At 48.0% G+C, this 21,664-nt stretch overlaps 1 protein-coding gene across 2 annotated transcripts in view; it reads right to left on the bottom strand.

The window, feature by feature from the left end:
• The window catches only part of BAZ1B (bromodomain adjacent to zinc finger domain 1B), a 32,751-nt gene extending 12,940 nt beyond the window's left edge, over positions 1-19,811 (bottom strand). The window contains exons 1-12 of one of the 2 annotated variants that reach the window (XR_001558990.1): positions 19,578-19,811; positions 16,300-16,416; positions 14,896-15,040; positions 13,799-13,991; positions 12,733-12,854; positions 11,681-11,878; positions 8,890-10,561; positions 7,223-7,361; positions 6,799-6,929; positions 6,458-6,569; positions 578-676; positions 10-187 (exon numbers count right to left, since the gene is read on the bottom strand). Coding sequence is in view for 1 of the 2 variants with exons in the window: in XM_015880840.2 (XP_015736326.1) it covers positions 10-187; positions 578-676; positions 6,458-6,569; positions 6,799-6,929; positions 7,223-7,361; positions 8,890-10,561; positions 11,681-11,878; positions 12,733-12,854; positions 13,799-13,991; positions 14,896-15,040; positions 16,300-16,416; positions 19,578-19,690 (3,219 nt within the window). In the remaining variant the exon portion in view is untranslated. The remainder of the gene's footprint in view (positions 1-9; positions 188-577; positions 677-6,457; positions 6,570-6,798; positions 6,930-7,222; positions 7,362-8,889; positions 10,562-11,680; positions 11,879-12,732; positions 12,855-13,798; positions 13,992-14,895; positions 15,041-16,299; positions 16,417-19,577) is intronic. The other variant, XM_015880840.2, reaches the window with a different exon arrangement.
• Between the last annotated feature and the right edge of the window lie 1,853 nt (positions 19,812-21,664).

Below are 21,664 nucleotides of genomic sequence, written 5' to 3'. Positions count from 1 at the left end.
TCCACTCACTCTTGCTTCAAATTCTGGGGTCACATCAACATATCCCAGCCCTCCTTTCTGCAGTCGAGTTGCAACCTCAATGAGATCACTTCGGAGGTAGTTCAGCAGTTCCTGGTTGCCATCACAGGATTTGAGGCCCAAGTTCTGTTTCCGAGCCAAATGCATAGAATGTGTGATGTCCTGATACCTGGAAAATCAAGAAAAGCCTTTGAATACATGCAGACCAGTGAGCTGTGAGTGTGCTGGGCAACAACAGTTTCCAATGATCTACATGCTCCATCAGTGTGGAATATTCCTTAAGGATTCTTTAAAGCATGCAATAGCTCTGCCACTGCAGATGAAACTTCACTGTCTTTGCTTCCAGTTGCAAGGAACACCTTGAAGGACGTCCCCACAATTTTGAGCATTACTGATCAAGTAATGCTTGCAGTTAATGTCTACAAAAGAACAATTTCACATTCTTGTTATCTGCCCTGCACAGGCACAATCAAAACAAAACGCTGAGCATTGCCCCAGGAATGGAAAAGCTTGCTATGATGAGGATGTGCTGTGAAGCTGAAGGAAACAGCAGGCTCACTTTTTCTCCAAGCGTTCCTTTAGCTGGCTCTCTCTTACTCCTTGTGGATGCAGGCAATCTATCAGCTCATCCAAATCCTTCTGACTGTCGCAGAGAAACCTGAAAGATACAACATGCACCAACATCAGCTAATCCATCTCTGCAGCAACAACTCCTCTTAAGCAATTCACAAGAATTAGCAGACAGGAATGACAATTAATCTACATCCCAACCCCAGGGACAAGGTAAAAAAACTTGGTCAGAATGCTTACGCCAGCATTACTGTAAGACTGGCCTCATTTCAAGGTCCCCAAACGTAGCCCATTTCAGGACAAGAAGAACAAAAACAAAATAAACAGAACTAATTTATAGATGTCTCCTCCCATTAACTTTATTAAAACATTGGCATTTGAATTTAGTAATCTACCCTAGGGATTAGATTCACTAAATTGCAGTCAGTTCAAGCAATCTGAATGTCATTTTTGATGCACTAGAAAAGATTAACGTGTTATGTACTGCATAGCACGGCAATTTAATCATTCTTTCTGTAGAGCCTTCAACTGATTTCATTAACCCTCAAAGCCTCCAGATTAAAAAAAGAATATGTCCCAGCATGATAGCTGATGCTACAGATTTGAGATTATGAAGGCTATGCCCTTCTTTCCTGCGATGGCACCAAGCCTCATCTCCTGAGCCATGTACTGGTGTGAGCAGTGGTGGACCTGAGTTTCAGAGATTACTTACAAAAAATAGACACTATAAACATGTAGCTAATAGATGGTTGCTCCTTAGAAAAGGGAACTGAAGGATCAGCAGCATCTTAAATGGAAACAAGCACAAAGTGACCACTGTGATGTGGTCCTCGCCAGTCACAGAGAAGACCTCAGATCCAAGTTTTCTTCTTTGGCACAAGTTCAGATGAACAAACCAACAACTAGAGAAAGGTGCTGTCTGACTCTCCTGGAATATCAGTATCTGCAGTAGGTTCTTATCCTGGCAGAAATCCTTACTTAGTATCTTACCTGGAAAGAAGGTATTTCACAGCTCTAGTATGCTTATATTAGGGGAACGGCCTGACAATCTGCATTTCTTTCTTAAATTGATTACCCTAATAAAATACAGAATTGATTGTTTAAAAACAGACGAAAAATGGTTCCCTGCCAATCATCTGCTTCAGTACAACCCCACCCTGCAGGGCACCTTCACCTTGCACACCGAGATCAGATCTTTTGGCCATTACTGTCTCCTGCACACTCTCCCTGCAAGAAATAGCACAGAGCAGCTCCAAACATCCCTCACTCACTGCAGCCCAGCACAGGCACTTCCAAAGCAATTAAGGGCTGGTCATGGGATTCAGCAGACATTCACACAAACCCCTGACAACCACACGTCAAACAATGTCAAACAATACAACTCCTGTCCTTTTCTTGCAGATGCCACTTGTGGTGAGTGATGTGATCAGCATTCCTACATTCACCAGAAGGTCTACAGAGAGATAATCAGAAAGACTGGCATTCCTAAGTCTACTGGAATTGTACTAAATAGAGACACTCCTCGAGACTATTTAGCATCAATTTGCTGCCAAAACCTCGGGGTAAACCTTTGGATTGATCCTAAACCATGTTTCAGAATAAAGAACCTGTGACAGCATGGGAACGGCATAAAGCAAGCTTCCAGTCATCCCACAGATACCCAGAGAGCACTACGTCTCAGTGTGTTGAGAAAGTTGCCTAGGTTGTGATAAAACAGCATTAAATCACAGCTACTTACACACTACAGGATTCATTTGGGAAATATCTGAGAAGACACTACCCAGCTTTCCTCCAAAGTTACACACCTAAGGGGGGAATTTCCTGCAGTTCTAGTAGAAGTGAAAGGCCACTGTTAACGTATGGATCCTTCAACTACACTGCCTGTGGAAAGACAACACAGGCTGCTGGCCAGAATGAGAAAGCAGGGAACATCCCTGTAAGAAAGGCAGGTGGGGCTATCCAGGCACGTCCAACCCATGGGCTGCACGCAGGCCATCGCTTCACTGTGGTGCTGGCTCTGCCCTGGCATGAAACTGTCACTGGGCACCAAACACCGGTGCACTACAGACCCTGTGTTGGCTGACAGCAGGCATGGGGAGGGCCTGACCTCAAATGGGGAAACCTGTCTAGGCTAAAGGCCTAAAAAACAGCCAGGATTCTCTCTTTGCACATCCAGCAGCACAAGCCATCAGGCTGGTTAGCAGTCATAGCAGAAGGAATGTGACAAAAATATTCACTCAAAAGGAGCTGCTCACATGCACTTGGGTTGAATATTCCCACTTGTTCTCATGCTGCAAGGGAAAGAAAGAAGGGTATAAAACCTGGACTGCAGACTATGGAATGAAGAAATCAGGAGAATAACATCTAGAGGAGCCCAGGATCAGTACCTGCTCTGGAGGGTTGGTAGAAACAGGGAAATTCCATCTGTAGAATATAGGTGTGAGAATGGAGTCTGTCAGCACCCACGCATGGTTAACTCAAATTGTCTGCTGAGGGGACCCGCCATACCATGGTGTATTCCTAATAGATGAAGAACAATGGGAGTTACTCTGCAGAGATGCCACTATTTTTAAAATGCAACTGCTCTCATAGAACCATAGAATGGCTTGGGTTGGAAGGGACCTCAAGGATCACAAAGCTCCAACCCCTCTGCTGCATGCAGGGCCACCAACCTCCAGATCTAATACTAGACCAGGTTGCCCAGGGCCACATCCAACCTGGCTTTGAACACCTCCAGGGATGGGGCATCCAACTCTCTGGGCATCTGTTCCAGCACCTCACCACTTCCTCAGCAAAGAAGTTCCCTCCTTCAACTTAAAATCATTTCCCCTTGTCCTGCCATTATCTACCCTTGTAAAGAGTTGACTCCCCTCCTGTTTGTAGGCTCCCTTTAGGTACTAGAAGGCTGCAACAAGGTCTCCCTGGAGCCTTCTCCAGGCTGAAAAAGCCCAGCTCCCTCAGCCTGTCTTTGTAGGGGAGGTCTCTTGGCTTCCTCTAGACTCTCATTAACAGCTCCCTGTCTTTCTTGTACTGGGGCACCAGACCTAGTCACAGTATTGCAGATGGGGCCTCACAAGGGTAGAGAGGGACAATCACCTTCCTGCCCCTGCTGGCCAGCCCTCTTCTGATGAAGCCCAGGATTCCATCTGCTTTCCGAGCTGCAAGAGCACATTTATGGCTCATGATAAGCTTTTCACCCACCAGGACCCCCAGGCCCTACTCTGCAGGGTTACCATCAAGGACTGCTCCTCCCAGTCTGTATATACACCTGGGATTTCTGATCAGGATGAGTGAGAAGTCTACTGTGCACCAATATACTAGACAGGTTTCAGTTAACCCACAGTTCTTGCCAGAAAGACAGGTACATATGCATCTCACAAAGCAATGAAGTATGGACAAAAGACTTTCTCAGGGACCACATGCCCAGAAACTTTAAACAGGGAGATTTTAATAGGCATCAACATCACTAAGTGTGTATAATATTAGAACCCAGACATTTTTCTCTCTGGAAAAGACACAAAATAGACAAACACTTAAGATTTAAATGAGAAAATGATTCAGCCTCACCACTTCTAGGATAGGACAGTAGGCCCTCTTCTTTTGGAGGGCAAAGTACTTGGAAAGCAAAAACCACTTCCATGAGTTACTGTTCCTGTAGCTCTTGGGGAAATATGGATTCTATTTCTCTCCTTATTGTTGTCCTATAAACACTCATTCGCAAGCAGAAAAGAAGTGAGACTATGAAAAACAACCCTTCATGGAGTTATTCTGGTACTGATTTCAAAGAAATTAAGCAGAACATCTGTAGCTTTACTTTGCTATACGTGCAGTGTAAGGCTACTCTTAATTTCATTTTTGATGTACTACTAGGAAAGAGACACGTGGCAGAAGATATAGCAGAACACAAAGAAATGAAACTTTCTATGAATCACATACCAACATTATGAGTTATAGTATGCAAACAATAGGGGGTACAGATGTCCAAGGACTTCAGCGCAGTTGCAAGGCCTTTCTTCAAGGCCTTTCAGAGTATGCAAGGACAGTGTGAAAAAGCAGCCAGGCAGGAGACAGTTCTGTACCATCTAATCTCATGAGAACCTTCCAGAAAGAAGAGATCGATGGCAACGGCCAGAAAGCAAAATACTATAGCAGAAATATGGATTTCCTCAGAGGGGAGCTGTTGTCCCCTCAAATGAGGCATCTCAGCTTGTCACTGCTTTTCCTTTTGTAGAAGCTAACTGTAGTGACTGCTGTCAGAAAGGCTCCCTGCATTTCTAGAGCTTTAAAGAAAGCCTTTCAGCAGAGGGAACTTACTGCTTTTCTGTAGAAATGGCTTGTGGTGACCCTGTCAGGAGAAATTCATGCAGACAGTACAGAAAAAAGCTCAGTTTGAAGTGGTTATATGCTCTTTAAAAACAATTGCCATTGTGCCCTCTGCTCACTTGAAGGGCATGAAAGTGTAAACCTAGCACAGACCATTCATTTTCATTGCTTGCTACCAACCTGGTAACCCTTGTTTAGCATCCATGCTCCAGGAATAACTCATTTCTTTAATTCTGGTCATGTGAAAAGATATGCAAAGATCTAGACTGGATGCGGAGATCCCCTACTGTAATATTAGACAGAGAGAAGGTACACAGGGTAATCTTTGCTATCTCCTACAACCCTCTAACAGTGAAAGGAAAGGGAAGAGAATTACAAAGATGTCCACAAATGTCAGTCTCCTCAGCAGCTCCTGATAGAAGAGCAGAAACACTCAAATCACAAACCACTGATATTTTGCAAAGATGGAGCAATCCCACTTGTGTGTCAGCATGAGAAAACTGTAGAAAAAGCCACTGCTTACAAAGGAGCTGCAGGTGCCAGTATTTTGTGGGAGTCACTTTTCAGGGTTATGGATAAACACAGTCTTTCACAAGTAATTTGGTAGGTATAGCTGCAGCCATTTTTTCTTCTGCCACGGGGACACTGCTAACTTCTTACCACACAAGGCAATACTTGACATCCATTTTCTTTAAAGACTAAAGAAACAGATAGTCCCAGTCAATGGCCTAAGTCATCAAACGTGCTAAAAGGTAGACTGTTTAGATTTGATTGATTCATTCTGAAGATGTGTTGGTGGCTACTGCTTGGCATTAGGAAGTATTAAAGGGATAACTGGCTGTCCACATGTAAGAATATTTTACTAAGCTGTAATAATCATCAGCAGAAACTAAAAACATCCCCACACAACGGCGTTATAGGAGAACAAATGCACACCCCCAATTTGCTGTGAAACCCAGGAAGAAAGAAGGAGCTGGGGGACTGCTCTGCATGTCTTACATGATACAAGAACAGGCAGCCTACATGCATGGCTCCTAAGATAGCAATACATACAGCTATAGAACAGCTATTTCCTGTGCTGAAGGACTCTGTGAGCCACAGTTCAGGCCTGTTAAGATGAGCCACAAACAAAAACCTAAACAATCAGGTAAGTCACTGCTCCCCAGATTTTTGTTCAAAACACAGCTTGTCAATACTGAAAATAGAATTAAAAACAACAGAAACATGCAAATCTTTTCAAATAATGTTTCTCCTGATTATAAAATGTACAACACTGCTACACAAAGAAGTGTTTTACCAGGTTAATTTAGACTGGCTTTAAGTCTGAACAAGTTGAACAGAGTGTTTCTACAGTCTCTTGGAACAGCTGTCCATTCGCTGTTCACTGCTAGTAATACCAGTAACAGAGGTCTGGCAGGCCTATAAACTAATTCAGCAGTTAAATACTGAAAGAGAACTAGGTACGTAGTAGGACCTATTAAGTGACTTCTACACTTTCCTTGACCATTATGCTTTGAGTATTTTGCAGCTATAAAGCATATATTACCATAGGTTCTGTCCCTGTTTGGGTGCAGTGGTCTCTGCAGGAAGGTCTGCAGCATACACAGACCGGTGAAGTGCACTCACTCTGCCATCGGTGGCCATGTTTTTCCGCTTGTCTGGAAAAGAAAAGCACATCTCAAATCCTCATTCATGCTTCTTCTCAGACATACTTTATTTTCTAAGTACTAACCTACCTTCACAGTTAAGTATTTCAGATCAACACCTATGCCAATAGTATGTTTGACAGAGAAAAGCAATCCAGAACTCTCCCTTAAGCTCATAAATCCATCCTAACAGTCAGACAGCAACAGAGGAAAGCACCACAGAGAGGCTGGCTGATCATACCTCCTGAGCTGTAGTCTTTTTTGGCTTCTTCTTTTTTCTGATGGGGAAGGATGAACCTGTAGTCTATACTGTCATGTACCCAACCCTTCTCAATGAACAAGCCAGGGACCTCATCCGAGAACAGCCAATACCTGCAGGGCAAGGCACATACACATGTTAGCAGCCACCTGTCGCCTGTTGGGCTACTGTCACACACATACATCTTCACTTGCATGTGAGGGAACATCTGGGTACTTGGCTCAAAATCTGGGTGCCTCCATATGTTTAGTTGAGAAACTGGAAGAGCCTCATTTCTGCTCTCCTCCACATACTTCAGTGCAGACTGATTACCTTTCACACCAGTCACTTCTTGGGAGCTGTTATCTGTTAAGGCTCCTGTGGGAGGGGAGGAGAGCCAACAACACGGGGTCATTTGATTTTCTACCTGTTGTGATTGCGGTCAGTGCCAACTGGGGTTCTGCGCATCACAAGCTTCGCTTTGGCAATGCCATCCTGGAACATCTTCTCAGCTGCAGCTTTATGCCTCCGGATTCTTTCCTCCTCTGCTTCCTTCTCCATTCTCACTGTTGGAATTAGCGTGTAGAAAAATTAGCTTTCTTTCACTGCATACAGCTATGGAGAACGGTGACCTGAAAGGCCGCCTACTGAGCAATCAGATGCAGCACAACAGAAGCCTCCTCGAGGCACAAGTGTCTCACAGCCATGACTAAGCCAGGACTCTCAACATTTTGTTCTTTCCCAGCTATGCCGCCCTGTGGAAGAGCATTAAAACAAACACCAGATTGGGAAATTTTCTTTTGCATCCTAAGAAAAATGTTTAGGCTTTTAACCTCACATAAAAAGAACCAAATAATGAAGACTTATCTTTGCAGTAAGGAGAGTTTGAAGCAGATGGAACGAGAGCGTATGGAAGGGGTAAGCTGTGGGGCAGGCAAAAGCTAACACACAGAGGTTGTACACTAGCTGCTCACTCAAGGAGAAAGCCAATTTCTTGCTAGAACCTTCCCAGAGCTGCTACCGACTCTCTTGCAGCCACATTCTGTATCGTAATAGCTTTGGTAAGAGTTGATCAGTAAGTACATGCTCAGCCTCTGAAGCCCTGCCACTGTAACCAGTTCTAACAGATTAGAGGAAATGTGCTGAAAAACATTTGTTACACCAACTCAACTTTCAGTAACTGCAGCATGAGAGCACTCCTATTTTCTTTTAAAGCCAAGATCACCTTAATAGCACTGGCTGCAATACTCATAGGTTTAACTTTCAAGTAGTTAGTATTTGCAGCAGTACAGATGTGACTCAAGCAGTGACAAAGACACCTCTGGCTGCAACATATACGCATATGCTCAAGCAGCAGCGGTGTCTGGATTGTGTTTCATTTTGTAGTAAGGCTTTGTCATAAACTTGCCATGAACCAGGGCCAAGCAGACATCCAGCTGCAGTATATTTGATACCTGATACTTTGTTTTTCTGCATTAGTGAGACAATGTTCCAGATGCTCCAAGGCAAAAAGGGAACCAAAGCAAAATCAGTCAGTAAGAGGTTAACTATGAAATACAGCCAGAAAGCCCAGAGACTCTGGGAGAGGTAAAAACCACAGCTCACAGGACAAGAAAAAAAACCAAGAATATTCAGAATGTCTGTGATCTGGGAGCAAGAGATCAAAGGCAGCCCAGCGAGACTGATCAATACTGCGTTCAGTGACTCCTGGTCAAACAGAAACCAATCTGCCGGGGAAGCAGCACAAGGTGTCGCCCTCTCCTGTCCTCAAAACAGTTCTTCTGTTCTCCGGCTTTCCCGAGTCTGACAGAATCAGGAGGTACTGATTAAAAGATGCCCACAGGCAAAACTAAAAGCAGTTATCACTTTTTAACACCCCAGATTTTGAACCACCATACAAACTCCTACAGCTTTTCCCAACCTATAATAAGAAAGCCCTAAAGCTACTGAATTATACCTTTCCTTTTACCTGTAAACAAATCCCTTAAAGGCAGCTAAAGCTTTTGGGAAAAGACTGTCAGTTTTGCCACCAATTTACTCTGCCTTCCACCCCACCCCCCCCACAGAAATACCCCATTCTTTTATTTCTCTTACCTCTCATTTGCCTTTCTTGTTGCTCCCTTTCTTTCTTGGCTTGGATAGCAAGAAGGCGTCTGCTTTTCACAGCACTGATCATATCATCAGCCTCTATTTCTACCCGGTGTTCAATTTTCACAACCTCATTTTTTTTCTTTTCATCTTTCCCATTCTCCTTGTTCTTGGCCACCATTTCTTTCCGCTTCTGTTTTTCTGCTCTCTTCTTGTCGTTCTCCTCCTTCAGGACAGCGAGACGCTCCTTCCACAGCTCAGCTGATGCCTGCTGCTTGGCCTCCACGTGGTCCTGCACCGAGTAGGTCATCAGGATGCGATGGCACAGCGCCCCAAGTATCTGCAATTTCTCTTCAGGAGTCAACTCAAAAAACTCCGACGTCTCCAGCTTCTCCAAAAACTCATCTTGTACTTCATTATCTTCAAACGCTGCCGAATCCTTGCTTTCATCTACATTATCTGAGACCTCGCTTTCCTCCTGTACATCTGACTTGCGTAAGCACAGGCGGACCAACTCAGAAGCAGAATGCAGCGTAAGTGGTATTTCAGAGAGCTTCATCCCGAGCTCAGCATAATCTTCAGCAATTTCATCCTGCAGCAGGGTCTGCAGCAGAATGACTAGTACCCGATTCAAATAAAGGAAGCCTCCCTTTTCTGCACAGAGCGCTTCCATCAAGGAGACTGCTGTAATGGGATACTGAGCATCTGGCATCAGCAACCCTGAGTAACAGCTCAGGAATTCCACCACCATGGCAACATCCCCAAAGAGCGTATTAGGAAGCCCTTCTGGAGTATCGACCAATTTAAAGGTGGGCAAGTTCTTCCCCTTGAGATCTTGGTCCTCAAATCTTTTGTTCTTTTCCAGTTTTTCCTTCATCTCCTTCTCCTTACGCTCTTTTGCCCTCTCCTTCAGTTTCTCTTTCAGCTTTTCCCTTTTCTTCTTCAGATACTCCTTCCTCTGCTCTTCTGTCATGGTGGCCAGTTTCTTCCTGTGCTCCAGAAGCTCATAGCGCTTCTGTACCAGCCCTCGTAAATCCTCGGGGAGCCGGGCACGATCCTCGTTTGAGAGTAACCTGGCTGTTTTGGAGATGATGCAGGAGAGTGCACTTTTCTTGTCCTCCCGGTCTTTGTTTTCTTTGTAGTAGGCAATGAGATGCAGCGCTGCAGGGGGCAGTTTCTGGGGTTTGCTGGAAGACCGAGGGGTGCCTCCAGAATTCCTGGGAGTCCTGGACACCTTGGTAGTTCCTTTAGCCATGTCCAGGAGAGTCATTTGTTTCATTTTCATCTTAGGGGTCTTCAAGCCTTTCCCAGGAGATTTTGATTTCCCGGATGTTTTCTGCCCATTTAAAACCCTTTTCCCTCTCTGCTTTTTGTCCAAGGATTTGTTGCTGCCCTTTCCAAGTCGGCTCCTCTTTGGAATGTGAAAGTTAGGATCAAGTTTACCAGGCGACATGATTTTCATCATCTCTTCCAACTCCTCGTTGGGACATTTTGAGATCTTAGAGTTTTTCATCTTCAGTGGGGAGCCAATAATAGATTTCTCCAAATGGACGTGACACCACAGGGTAGGGCTCAGCGGCTGACTCAAAGATGATCCGTCAGTTTTGGATTTCTTGGAAGGTTTTCTGTCAGGTGACCCGGAGCTCTTCCGCTTGGTTGAGAGGTTGAGAGTCATATACTAAGATTAGAAGAAAGTTACTTTACGTTAGTACTGGAAGTTATATGAACAAACCAGATAACTTTTGCATATATTTCCCCATTGGCAAGTAGCACACAGTACCATAAGGTAACAAAGGCTTCTGCAATAGCTTTCATTACAATGCACTGCAGTCAATAGGTTGATTATGAGATGAGCAGCTCATTCCAGAAAGTTAACATTTAATTTCATAAAACAAAACACTATACACACATCAAATGACTTTAAATGCTTTCTACTGCATTACATAAAGCCACTGTTTCTACTCAAAAGGTGAGTTTCAGAAGCTGTTTCACTTCAAGATTTCTGAGCAAGTCCTGCAGGACCCAGTCTTGACCTCATCCAGGGAAAAACTGATGGAGCACAGATGTAATGGCTCACAGCAATTCAGAGTCCTGTCTCTGAACTGCCTGAAGTTTCACGATCCACATTTGCTCTTTATGGATGAGGTCACAACTGAAAGTGAGGAAAGTGGATTTGATTCTGAATCAATGTAATATGGGGTCGCTCTTAAGCTGTTGAAATAACTCACCCAACAGCACACTTTCAGTATAGAACAGATTAAACCAGAGTCAGAAACTGATTTCAGCGTCTTAATTCAGTTTCAGGAATTCAGAAAACCACTTCAATAAATAAAAACATCAAATATTGCACACACAAAAATATGATATTCAGGTTCTGGATAAAATGACCATAAAACAGCAGCTGAATACTTAAAAATTATGTAGCAATAAAAACTCTGCAGTAGCAATAATAGATGAAGATGGAAGCTCCTAAGAAGGTGCTCATAAGAACAGACTTAGGTAAAAACAGAACACACACGTTATCAGACTGTCAAAAAAAATAAATAAATCAGATTTTCTGGCCTCTAGACGATCACGCTTGAAGGCCTCACTCCAATTTAAGGGTCCTCATTAGCTGTTTATGGAGAATTTTTTTTTTAAACTAAAGATGCCACCCAAGCCAAATCTACTTTTCCAAGCATAACTTCATGTCTCTTGAATTTAAGCTCGGGAGTACTTAGAACCAAACCAGCATGGTGAGGACTGGTTTGTTACTCATTCCCCACCATGCAAAGGAGATACTTTCAGGAACTCTTACCTTATATGGGTCAAGCAAGAAGTCACTAAATTTACTGGGGAGAGAATATTTCTTCACCAACTCATCCTCCACCACCCACGGGGCATTCTCACCAATGCCAGCACGCAGCGCATTGTGCCGGATGAAGTACCTCAGAATCTCCTTGTTGGGAGGACGCTCTGTACGGACCAAGCTATCTGCTGGCACATTGCTGATGATCTTGGAGATAAGCAGACATCTTGTTAGCATTTAACACCGAGACACACTATAGGTAGATATTATATGGCTAAAAGGAGCATGGGCTGGTACACTGCTTCATGTCCAAACTACTAAACAAAGACTCAAAAACAGAACTTGCAGGACCAAGATATATAACAGACATGAGTTTGAGATTCAGTTAGCCAAAAAATCCTTAAAAGTATTAGTCTATGTTGCAGACTTCTTGCCAAAACCCACTGCTTTACTTGGCAGCTATGGACAGCTCTGACCTTTCCTCACACGCGCTTGCTACTAACCTAGAATTTTTTACATGTTAGTGTTTATTTTGTCTCAATTTCTTTCCTGATACCAGAAGAGTAACTCTGCGAATGGTGCTCATTAAGCTGAGGTCAGTCCTGCCTCCATCAAAATGGCAAACAGATGACAAAAAACATGCAGCAGTGATGCAGATACACAGAGCTTCCACAACTAGTTACCTGCGATGCTCAGTGAGGTTCTGTCAGAACAAAAGCAGCAACTCCTGCTCACAATTATCAGTACCCCAGCCCTCACCACGTTTCATTCAAAGCCTGACTGGAGGTTAGCCAGGAAACAGCAGTGTCTCTAAAGCCAGTGAAGCACTGACTTAGTTTCTCTGCATGGTACGACAGGATTATCAGGTGTTTCCATGCACAACCACAAACTATAACCAGGAACAGTAACACTAGTTAGTCCTGCTGGCAACTGCAGACATCTTGTTCTAACTCCTCAACTCCATCAGGAAGTTCCACGTCACACCATACAGACATGCAGTGATTATTAACTGAGTTTCCATGCTCGTGTTATAACAGAAAGGATTCAAGCAGTCATCTCACCTTGTCTTCGTTTTTCAGCTTGACATCGTATTTGTGGGGCAGGAATTTTGGTGGAACCCACCTCCTTTCTTCCTTTTTCAAAGAAGTAGGAAGCTTCCGAGGAGACCTACGTGCTCGATCATCTGAGAAACCAAGACAAGACACTAAGTGTCTCAGTATTAGACTTTCCAAGCTAAAGAACTCAAATATTAACTGGAATTGCACACCCTCGCACCACCTATACAGTCTTTGGTTAACTGTAATGTTAGGAAAAATCCCCAAATTAGCTTTCAGAAACGTTCTTAAGACAGAGGCAGAAAGCGGAATCCTAAAATAGGTCTGAAATCAGTGACCACACCTGTTTTCAAGGAGCATAAAGGACTATTAGCACCACTAAATCTCATCTCCTTATGGAAGCCAAACTGCAGCTACCTTTGAAGTAGCAGAAAAGTTGTATGAAATTTAGAAATTGACAATAGGTTTTATGATTCAACTGGCAACCTGCTTAGCAAGCTGCTGCTTAGCCAGCTGGCTCTGCCACAGCATATTTGAAATAACTCTACTGCAGGAATTACTGGCTTCAAATTAAAGTCACTTTCAATATAATTTATCTTTCTGGCCATTAAGTGACTTCCAGTTACGTGCTACTGTGCCTATGAGCTAGTTTAGCTGCAGATTTTAAGTATATTCATGTAACTTTCCTAAATCATTCTCAGAAGAGATGTAACTGAAAGAGCACAAAGGAATCACATCTCCTTGCCAGCTGACACCAAGTCTATTGTTTCTATATTCAGGTTGCACATTTCATCATGCAAGACAAGAACCCAACACACTTGTGGCTATGACTCAATGAAAGCACTAAAGCAAGCCTGACAGATAAGAATAATTGCCTACTAAGTATATATAGCAGACAATTTATAAGATGCTAGATGTAAGTCAGATTTTTCAATTTGCATATCGCTGTCACATATTAAACTTCAGCAGTGTACATATAAACTTCAGCTTCTGTACATCACAACCGATGTCTGCCACCCATCTCTTCCAAAAATCAGGAGGTAACAGATCACGGATGCCAGGAGCATCGTACTTTCCCTCCTGTTGTCTTCCTCCTTCAGGATCGGCTCCTTCTGATTGTCCTGGGCTGCCTGGCTGGAATTCTCTTTATCACTGGATGGGGAATCACAAGTTCCTTCAGATTTCTTTTCAGAGGCCTCCTCCTCAACTTTCTCCAGGGGATGTATTTTCACAACTCTCACAGGCAGCATTTTCTCCTTACCGACCTGCATCAGAATATTAACAAAAACTAAACTTGAGCCAGATGTGTGAACGAGCTCTAGTGCAATGAGAAGGCAGAAAAAAAGCCACCCCACTGAAAAGACAAACAACTCAATAAATAAATAAAAGGGCTTGTAATCTGTGGTTTGGCAAAACACTTAATGGACGCCTGAGAGAAGCTCATCATCTCTCGTGAACCAACTGCAAGATTCCCCCTCCTACTCGTATCTGGACACTCTGTACAAATTCTTAAGAACAAGAACTGCCAACCCACAAGTTTCTCCAGCATTTCACAATGCTGCTTTCTCATTTTAAAGAGGGAGTTATTTTAGTAGCTCCAAAAGAGAGAATACATCCTAAACAGACAGACAGCACAAAACAGTTTTTCATTACTTTCCCAATTTTAAACAAGTCTGAGTTTTCCCCATCAATCCTAGTTTCAGCAGGATTTTCCTAATTATTAGAGCATCACTAAATCCATCTAAGCCGTGGACTTCAACATACATCACTTTAAGACTGCCACTTCTGGGAACACATCATGTGAAAAGGTCACAGCAGATTATAAACTGTAACCACTGTTAATTAAAACAAATACGTATATCTGTGTGTATATATATATATACACACACGGAGCATCAGATACTTAAGCTGCATTACAAAGGTATCCTCTCTTTCCCAACCCTCTCCCCCCCCACTAAAGACCTCAGTACGGGGCATCCATACGCTTCTGTTTATAGAACTGCTTTGCATTTGAGAGCAGGTGCTGTCACTGGGCTTCCACAGAAAAGAAATTCTCACCATCCTTCTGACAATGCAAGTGACTGATCTATCCTTACCCACTCCTGCCTTTAGATATCCCTGATCAGCTCTGTGCAAAAGCAAGGGATCAAATGGAAAACACATCCTTACCTCAAAATCACACTCCTCTCCCACCGCAAATTTGGTCATGATCTCCACCCAAGCAGCATCCACCAGCTTTTCCAAAGATACCGTGTTGTGGTGAACTATTTCCAGCACAGGTTTCTCATACCAGATGGGGAACTCCTCCTTCAAGCTGAGAAGGGCACAAGAAGCTTTCGTTATTCGGGGAATCAAAGCCAACCTGCAGAGCAGTCTCCCATTTCGCAATTCCAGCCGCAGTCACAGCCAGGACGTTCACCACGCTGGAATGCAGAGACAGTTCTTTCATGCGCTGCCCTCTGTGTCCGGCCCATGAAGTGTTAATTGGCACAACAGCACTAATTGTGCTTGTCCTCCCCAGAAGGAAGGCGGTAAGGGGATTCTGGGAAGAGCAGCACTGCTGGTAATTATTGCCTCCTGAACTGACGTTAAATACACACCAAGGTCTTGTCATTATTCTGAGGCCTGGTCAAGACCGTTCCAACAAACCATGAGATGATGCTGGTAAACAAGTTTCCTTCTTCCCAAGCTCTGGGCCTACACACCCCAAACACAGCAAAGGAAGCCACGGCAGCCCCACACAACCTCATCTTTCCAGAGGGAAACATTTTGTGTTTCGTCACATCAAAATCTTACAACTTTTTTAAAAAGTGAAAAAAACTGTTCCAAGTTTCCTTCATTTTTGAACCAGCCAAGTCCGTTTATTGATCAGGCACTGGGAATTGCATTGTGTGGAGCTTTGAGTTGCAAAAATCAGATGTTTCATATTAGCGTCAGAAGGAACAAAATGCTCCACTTTTCCTGAAGCCCTTTATCTTCCTCTGCTGTTCTGCAACCGCCACCAGCAGACGAACAGAGCGACCCCCCCAGCAAACCAAACAGCCTTGTTTTCTTTTCTTTCCTGTCAGCAGCCACTGAGCAGCTTTTAGACCCATTTCATGCAATCTTCTTTTCCCCAGCATTTACAGAGACCACAGCCAGCAGTTACTGATCAACCTTTCATTTACATTCTGTTTCTTTGTTGTTCTTTTTTAAAGTGCTCAGCCAACCCAATCTCACCACTGTCTCACTGACATGAACCACTCCAGCAGCATCTTACTTCATTTTCACATCAGGATTTTCTTTCCCTCTCACTACGAAGAACTCCCATTACTCAGGGAGCTCTAAAACACACCAAATACCATCCACTGAGCAATGTGAGCTCAGTAACACCAAGATACAGCCAAGCACCTTACTGTCCTGTTCTGGCAACAGCATCAAATTCACATTTTGCTTTTGATTCCAGAAGCCGCAGACACACTGTCAGGCAGCAGGAGGGCAGCCACCCCCAGCCCAGCACCCACAGCTCCTCGCACACCCCCGCGCTGCCCCAGTGCAGGCACACACAGCTCTGCACCTCTCATGGGTACTCACAGCTCAGCGACTTCCTGCTCCTCCTCCCAGGCCTCTTTGTGTGTCAGCTGGCTGCTTCCTGTGCTCTTGCACGTCCATATTCGCTCGCTGTATCGCTCCAGCCGCGCTTCATACTCTCTGTAGCAGCAGCAGCTCAGGAAAACAGGAGTTACACAGAAGGCACCACCACAGCAGCACAAAACAATCTCATCCCATTAGACTCTTTCTGTCCGAGTGCATAAAGGCCGCGATACGGGAAGGTTTGACCCTGCATCTGTGCCGCACTAAATCTGAGCGGTTTCAGAGCAGGATGTGACAGGGCGCTCACAGCCGTTCCTCTAATGCACTGCAGAGAGAAACTGCACGGCACCAACCGAGCCCAGGAATGTGCCAGGAATGACGTGACGGGCACCGGGCACTGCTTGGGCCTGAGATCCCAGCTGAGCCACGCCAGACTGTGGGGAGCAGCACCAGCAGCACGGGCACAGGGCACAGGCACAGCAGGGCCCTCAGCGCCTGCAGGGAACTGCTGCTCCAGCGCCTCATGGGGGAGCACGCACAGATAATATATAATAGATAGTATATAATACATAATATATCTAATGCTGCTTTCTACAGACTGCACGGGCACAACCATCAGAAAATGTAACAGTGTAAATCCTCACTCATCCACCCTGAGACGGGCTGTTCATTCACTGGGCTTCTGTCTTTGTTTTGGGTTGGATTTTTTGTTGTTCTGGGTGTTTGGTTTTTTTTTTGGTGGTGGTTTGTTTTTGTTTCCTTCCTTTTGCTTTAAGATTTGCATTAGGAAGGCAAGTCACAACTGCAACAAACCCACATCTCCTGGGCATCGCTCCCCAGCCCCGAGGCAGAGCAGGAGCTGCAGGAGTTGAGCAGTGCCAGGCAGCTGCACTCACAGCCCAGGGGCGGCTGCAGCAGCACACGGAGCACCCTGCAGTCAGCCCAGCTTACAGCTCACAACCTCCCAGTGCTCCCTGGCTGTGGACACAGAGCCCAGCAGCCTGTGGCCTCCTGCACACAAGGCACCAGGACCAGAGGGGGATCTGGGCACCTCTCTGCACTGACACCGAGCAGCAGAAATACAACAGGAAGCCAGCAGCCCTGCACGTATCACAGCACTCGGCCGCTTTAGTAATGAACAACTTGACGCCATAACTCTGCTCTTTCCTGAGCCTTCCCTGCAAGAAGGGAAGCCAGCCCAGCCCTCACTGGCAGGGATGCAAACAGAGACAGAGCAGCTCCCAGCTCCCTCCTGCACTGCGCATCCCTCTGCTCTTCCTGCTCGCTGCAGGCACACGGACACCCACCCTGCAAGCACCAAAGCAAACAGCAGAGAACGCTTCTGCAAAGTTTGCTGCATCTCAAACTTCCCACAACACACACACACACACACACACACACACTGTCTGCCCTTTCCACTCGGACTGGAAACAAACGCGGTGCACTTCAGACCATGCAGCAGGTCTGGCACAGTGCGACACGTGGGATGTGCCAGCAGCACTGAGCCAGAGCTGCCACAAAGCTCAGCATGAGCATAAATAACCAACCATGGACACGGCTCCGTGCAGACAGTGCACAGAAACACAGTGCTGTAACACACACGTTGCATGAAACAAACTACCTGCAGCTTGTATCACAGCTACAATCACCTAAATGAGCTCCAACAGCCCCAGGGGCTGCTCTGCTCAGCACAGCCCGGCCAGCATCCCCTCACACTGCCTGATGGAGTCACACAGCAGCCAACACGCGCAGGGAGATGATCCAATGAACACAACTCCACATTTTGACATGAAGCCCCATTGACACAGTGCACACACACAGTGCACACACCTATTGACACAGTGCACACACACACAGCGCACACACACACACCCCGTTGGCTTTCCCAGGTGTGCAGTGAGGTACCAGGACAGGTCTATCCCACACACAGCACATGGAGCATTGATCTGCTCCGCAGCCCACGTGTTCCAGCAGTGCCTGCAGGGCTGCAGCCGGGAGCAGCCCGTTGCAGCACTTTGCCCACACTAAACCCACTCACTCAGTGCACTATGGGCTCCACGTGAGTCCCGGACCCACGGGCAGCACGGCTCCTCTTATCGACTCCTCAGGCCTTGGCTGCAGAACGAAGCTACAAAGGAACGTCACAGCCAAATAAAGTCCCAGGCCACTCTGCCCATCTGCCCTCAGACTCCTCAATGCTGGGTCACGGGACAGCTGTGACTACTCACATTTACCAGACAATGCCACAGTGCCCGTATTTTTCTTCACCCTGTTCTACAGCAGCAAATTCTGAAGAGCCCTGCAGAACTCCATCCCCATCCCTGCCCGTGTGCAAGGCTGGATGGGGCCCTGGCAGCCTGGCCCCGTTTAGATGTGGCGGCTGGTGCCCGTGTCTGTGGCGATGGGGTTGGAGACTCCTGACCATTGCGGTCCCTGTGTTCTGTGAACGCGGTGCCATCACACACCTCACTGACGGATGGGCACCACAGGATCCCGCAGGGCAGGAGCTGATTCACCGCTTCCCCGGGTGGGGAAAGGCCGGCAGCCGGACACAGCACTTGGTGCAGCTGGAGCCAACGAACCGGCCCCACGGGACCCAGCTCCCGCCCGGCTCCATCGCACGCGGCACAAACGCAGCGGTAACACAGCGGTACTTTCTGTTTGCAGCCCGTGACGTTTCTCTGCCGGCGTGAACTTTCCAGAAGGCGCTGGGCCGACAGCCCCTATAGCAGCCCCTATTGCAGCCCCTATTGCAGCCCCCATTGCAGCCCCTATAGCAGCCCATATTGCAGCCCCCATTGCAGCCCCATAGCAGCCCCATAGCAGCCCCATAGCAGCCCCATAGCAGCCCCATAGCAGCCCCATAGCAGCCCCATATTGCAGCCCCATTGCAGCCCCATTGCAGCCCCATTGCAGCCCCATTGCAGCCCCATTGCAGCCCCTATTGCGGTCCCCGAGCCCGGGCTGCCACCATGGCGGCCCCGCTCCGAGCTGCGCCTCAGGCCGGTTCCTCCGGTCAGCAGCAGTGACTCGGCTCCTCCCGGTTCCTCCCGCCCGTTCCGTTGTGCAGCGCGGGACGGGCCCGAGTTCCGGGCAGTTCTTTTGTCTCCTCCCCGGTTCCCGTTGTTTCTCGGTTCCCGTTACTGGGTCGCCCCGCTCCCGGCGCTGCCCGAGGCCGCGGTCCCGCTGGTCGCAGCCCGGTTCCCGCCGTGTGGCGGCTCAGCCCCGTTCCCGCCGCCCGCCCCTTTGTTCCCGCGGCTCCCGGTGCCGTAGGATACTCGCGGGTTCGGAACGCCTCCTGCGTGTGCGGGATGATGAAGCGCTCCCCGCTCTCCCCGGCCGGCAGCGGCCTGGCCAGCGGGAAGGGCTTCCTGCCCAGCAGCGGCGCCATCGGGGCCGGGTCCGCGCGGAGCCGCCGGGCCGGGCGGGAGGATTGAAAAATGGCGGGAGATTCCCCTCCCCTGCCGGGCGGCGGGCCCGGCCCGAGCGCGCGCACCCCAACTCTCCCGCCGCCCCGCGCCTCCCGCCCCCCCTCCGCCCCGCGATTCGATTGGAGGACGGCCGGCAACGCCGCCTTCCGATTGGCCGCCGCATCCGCCGATCGCGCCGCCTCGCCCCGCCCCCCCCGGCGCATCAAGCTGCGTTGCGCCGCGCGCGAGGTGAGAGGTCGCGTTATGTAAGGCGGGACGCGCCGCCATCTTGTGCCGCCGGTGTCCGCCCGCCCCGTCCCGCCGCGGCCAATCGGGGTCGGCCCCGCCCCCACATCCGGGCACCGCGCGGCTTTGTCTGCTCGGCCCGAACCGAGGGGCATTGTGGGAAAGTGGCGGCACCGCTGTGCGCGGCGGGACGGGGAGTAACGGCGGGACGGCTGTAAACAACCGGCGGGACGGCGGCCGGCAGCGCGCAGTGCTGCGATGCACAGCCCCGCAATACACAGTGCCGCGATGCACAGCGCCGTGCCCAGCCCCGCGCTCAGCCCCGCAGTCCCGGTTCTCACCCCCGCTGTCTCAGCTGCTGCTCGGCTCTTTGCGCCGTTCACCCGCAGCTCCCCGAGCTCCCGGCAGCCGTTGCGTTAATTAAAGTTCACATTCTCCCTTTGGACCCATTGCGGTTTGCTGGCGGTCCGTTCAGTGCCGTCACTTATTCACAGCTCTCAGGGGCTCAGGAGCCTTTTCCCGTCGCTCTCACAGCACGAAACGAGCCCGGAGGGTTCGTAGCCCCCGTTCGTTTCCCTGGCTGTGATACAGGGGGCGATCAATCACATATTGCCACAGATCCGTGCTACCTCCTCTAAGCTGCTGCCAGGTGCTCCCATTAGTTGCCTTGTGCTGCACCTCACTGTAACCCGAGGGGTCAGAGAATGTTTGTTCCTGCAGAAGGATGTATATAAAACCCCTTTATAGCTGTTGAAATGCAGTTCTGCAGCTTTTGTTTCTGACAGAAGGCTCCGTGTTTCCACGGAAGCTGTTGAGGTGCCCGTCCCCCTGTGCCCATGTTACAGCTGTGGGCTTTGGCTGCCTCCGCTCCTGCAGCCGCCGGCTGCCCCACTGTCCTGCAGCATCATCCCCGGCCCAATGCAGGACCTGCCCTGGGTCCTGCACCCTCTGTGCCATGTCCCGCGGTGCATCGTGCCCGGAGCTACAGGAGGCCAGAGCCCCCGTCTGTGATAAACGGGAGGGAGCTGATTAATCCTGCAGCCAGAGCAGCCACAGAAGAGTCTTCAGGGAGGATTTAGCGAGCAGTGGCCCAGATACATCAAACCGTCTCCAGCATAACGTGATATCCCATTAGGGCTCCTCTTTGTGTAACAGCTTATGTTACTTATCCTATTAGATGACTGATGCTGCTTTGATGTCTCCCAAGGAGACTGTGCTAAACTTTCTGCCGTGCTTTTCCCAGGTGGATTTCTGCCACCTCTGACACGAGGCAATGTCTGTGCCCACCAGGCGGGTCCTGAACTGATGATGATTTGTGTGGCTCTGCTCCTTCCCTTTGCTGCTGGGGTGTCCCCAGCCGTGCCGGCATCATCGCCTTCATGTAGCACCGTGTGCGATCTGTGCTGACCTGGGAGGCTGCTCCGCTCTGTTGGCCTCGTGGTGGAGCCCTGCAGCCCGCAGTTCATCTCGCTGATCCCTGGTTTCTTCCCAGCAGCACGAACTGTTCACCTCAGCCAAAAGGTGGAGCTTCCAGCTAAACAGAATCCATTCTGACATTGGAGATTGGCCTATTTCTGTAGGCATTACCTCACCCACTTCCTCCAGGTCTGCTCAATGCAGATCCCCTCACATCCACTGCGGTTTTGCCATGCTCGGGGCCTGCTATAGCCAAAATGAACTTTGTTCACGCTGCAGCTGGGGCCTGGCTG

This window comes from Coturnix japonica, chromosome 19 (genome assembly GCF_001577835.2).
Source record: "Coturnix japonica isolate 7356 chromosome 19, Coturnix japonica 2.1, whole genome shotgun sequence".
Taxonomy (NCBI): Eukaryota; Metazoa; Chordata; class Aves; order Galliformes; family Phasianidae; genus Coturnix; species Coturnix japonica.
Note: the sequence above shows the minus strand (reverse complement) of the source record. Positions and strands in the feature narration are given on the sequence as shown.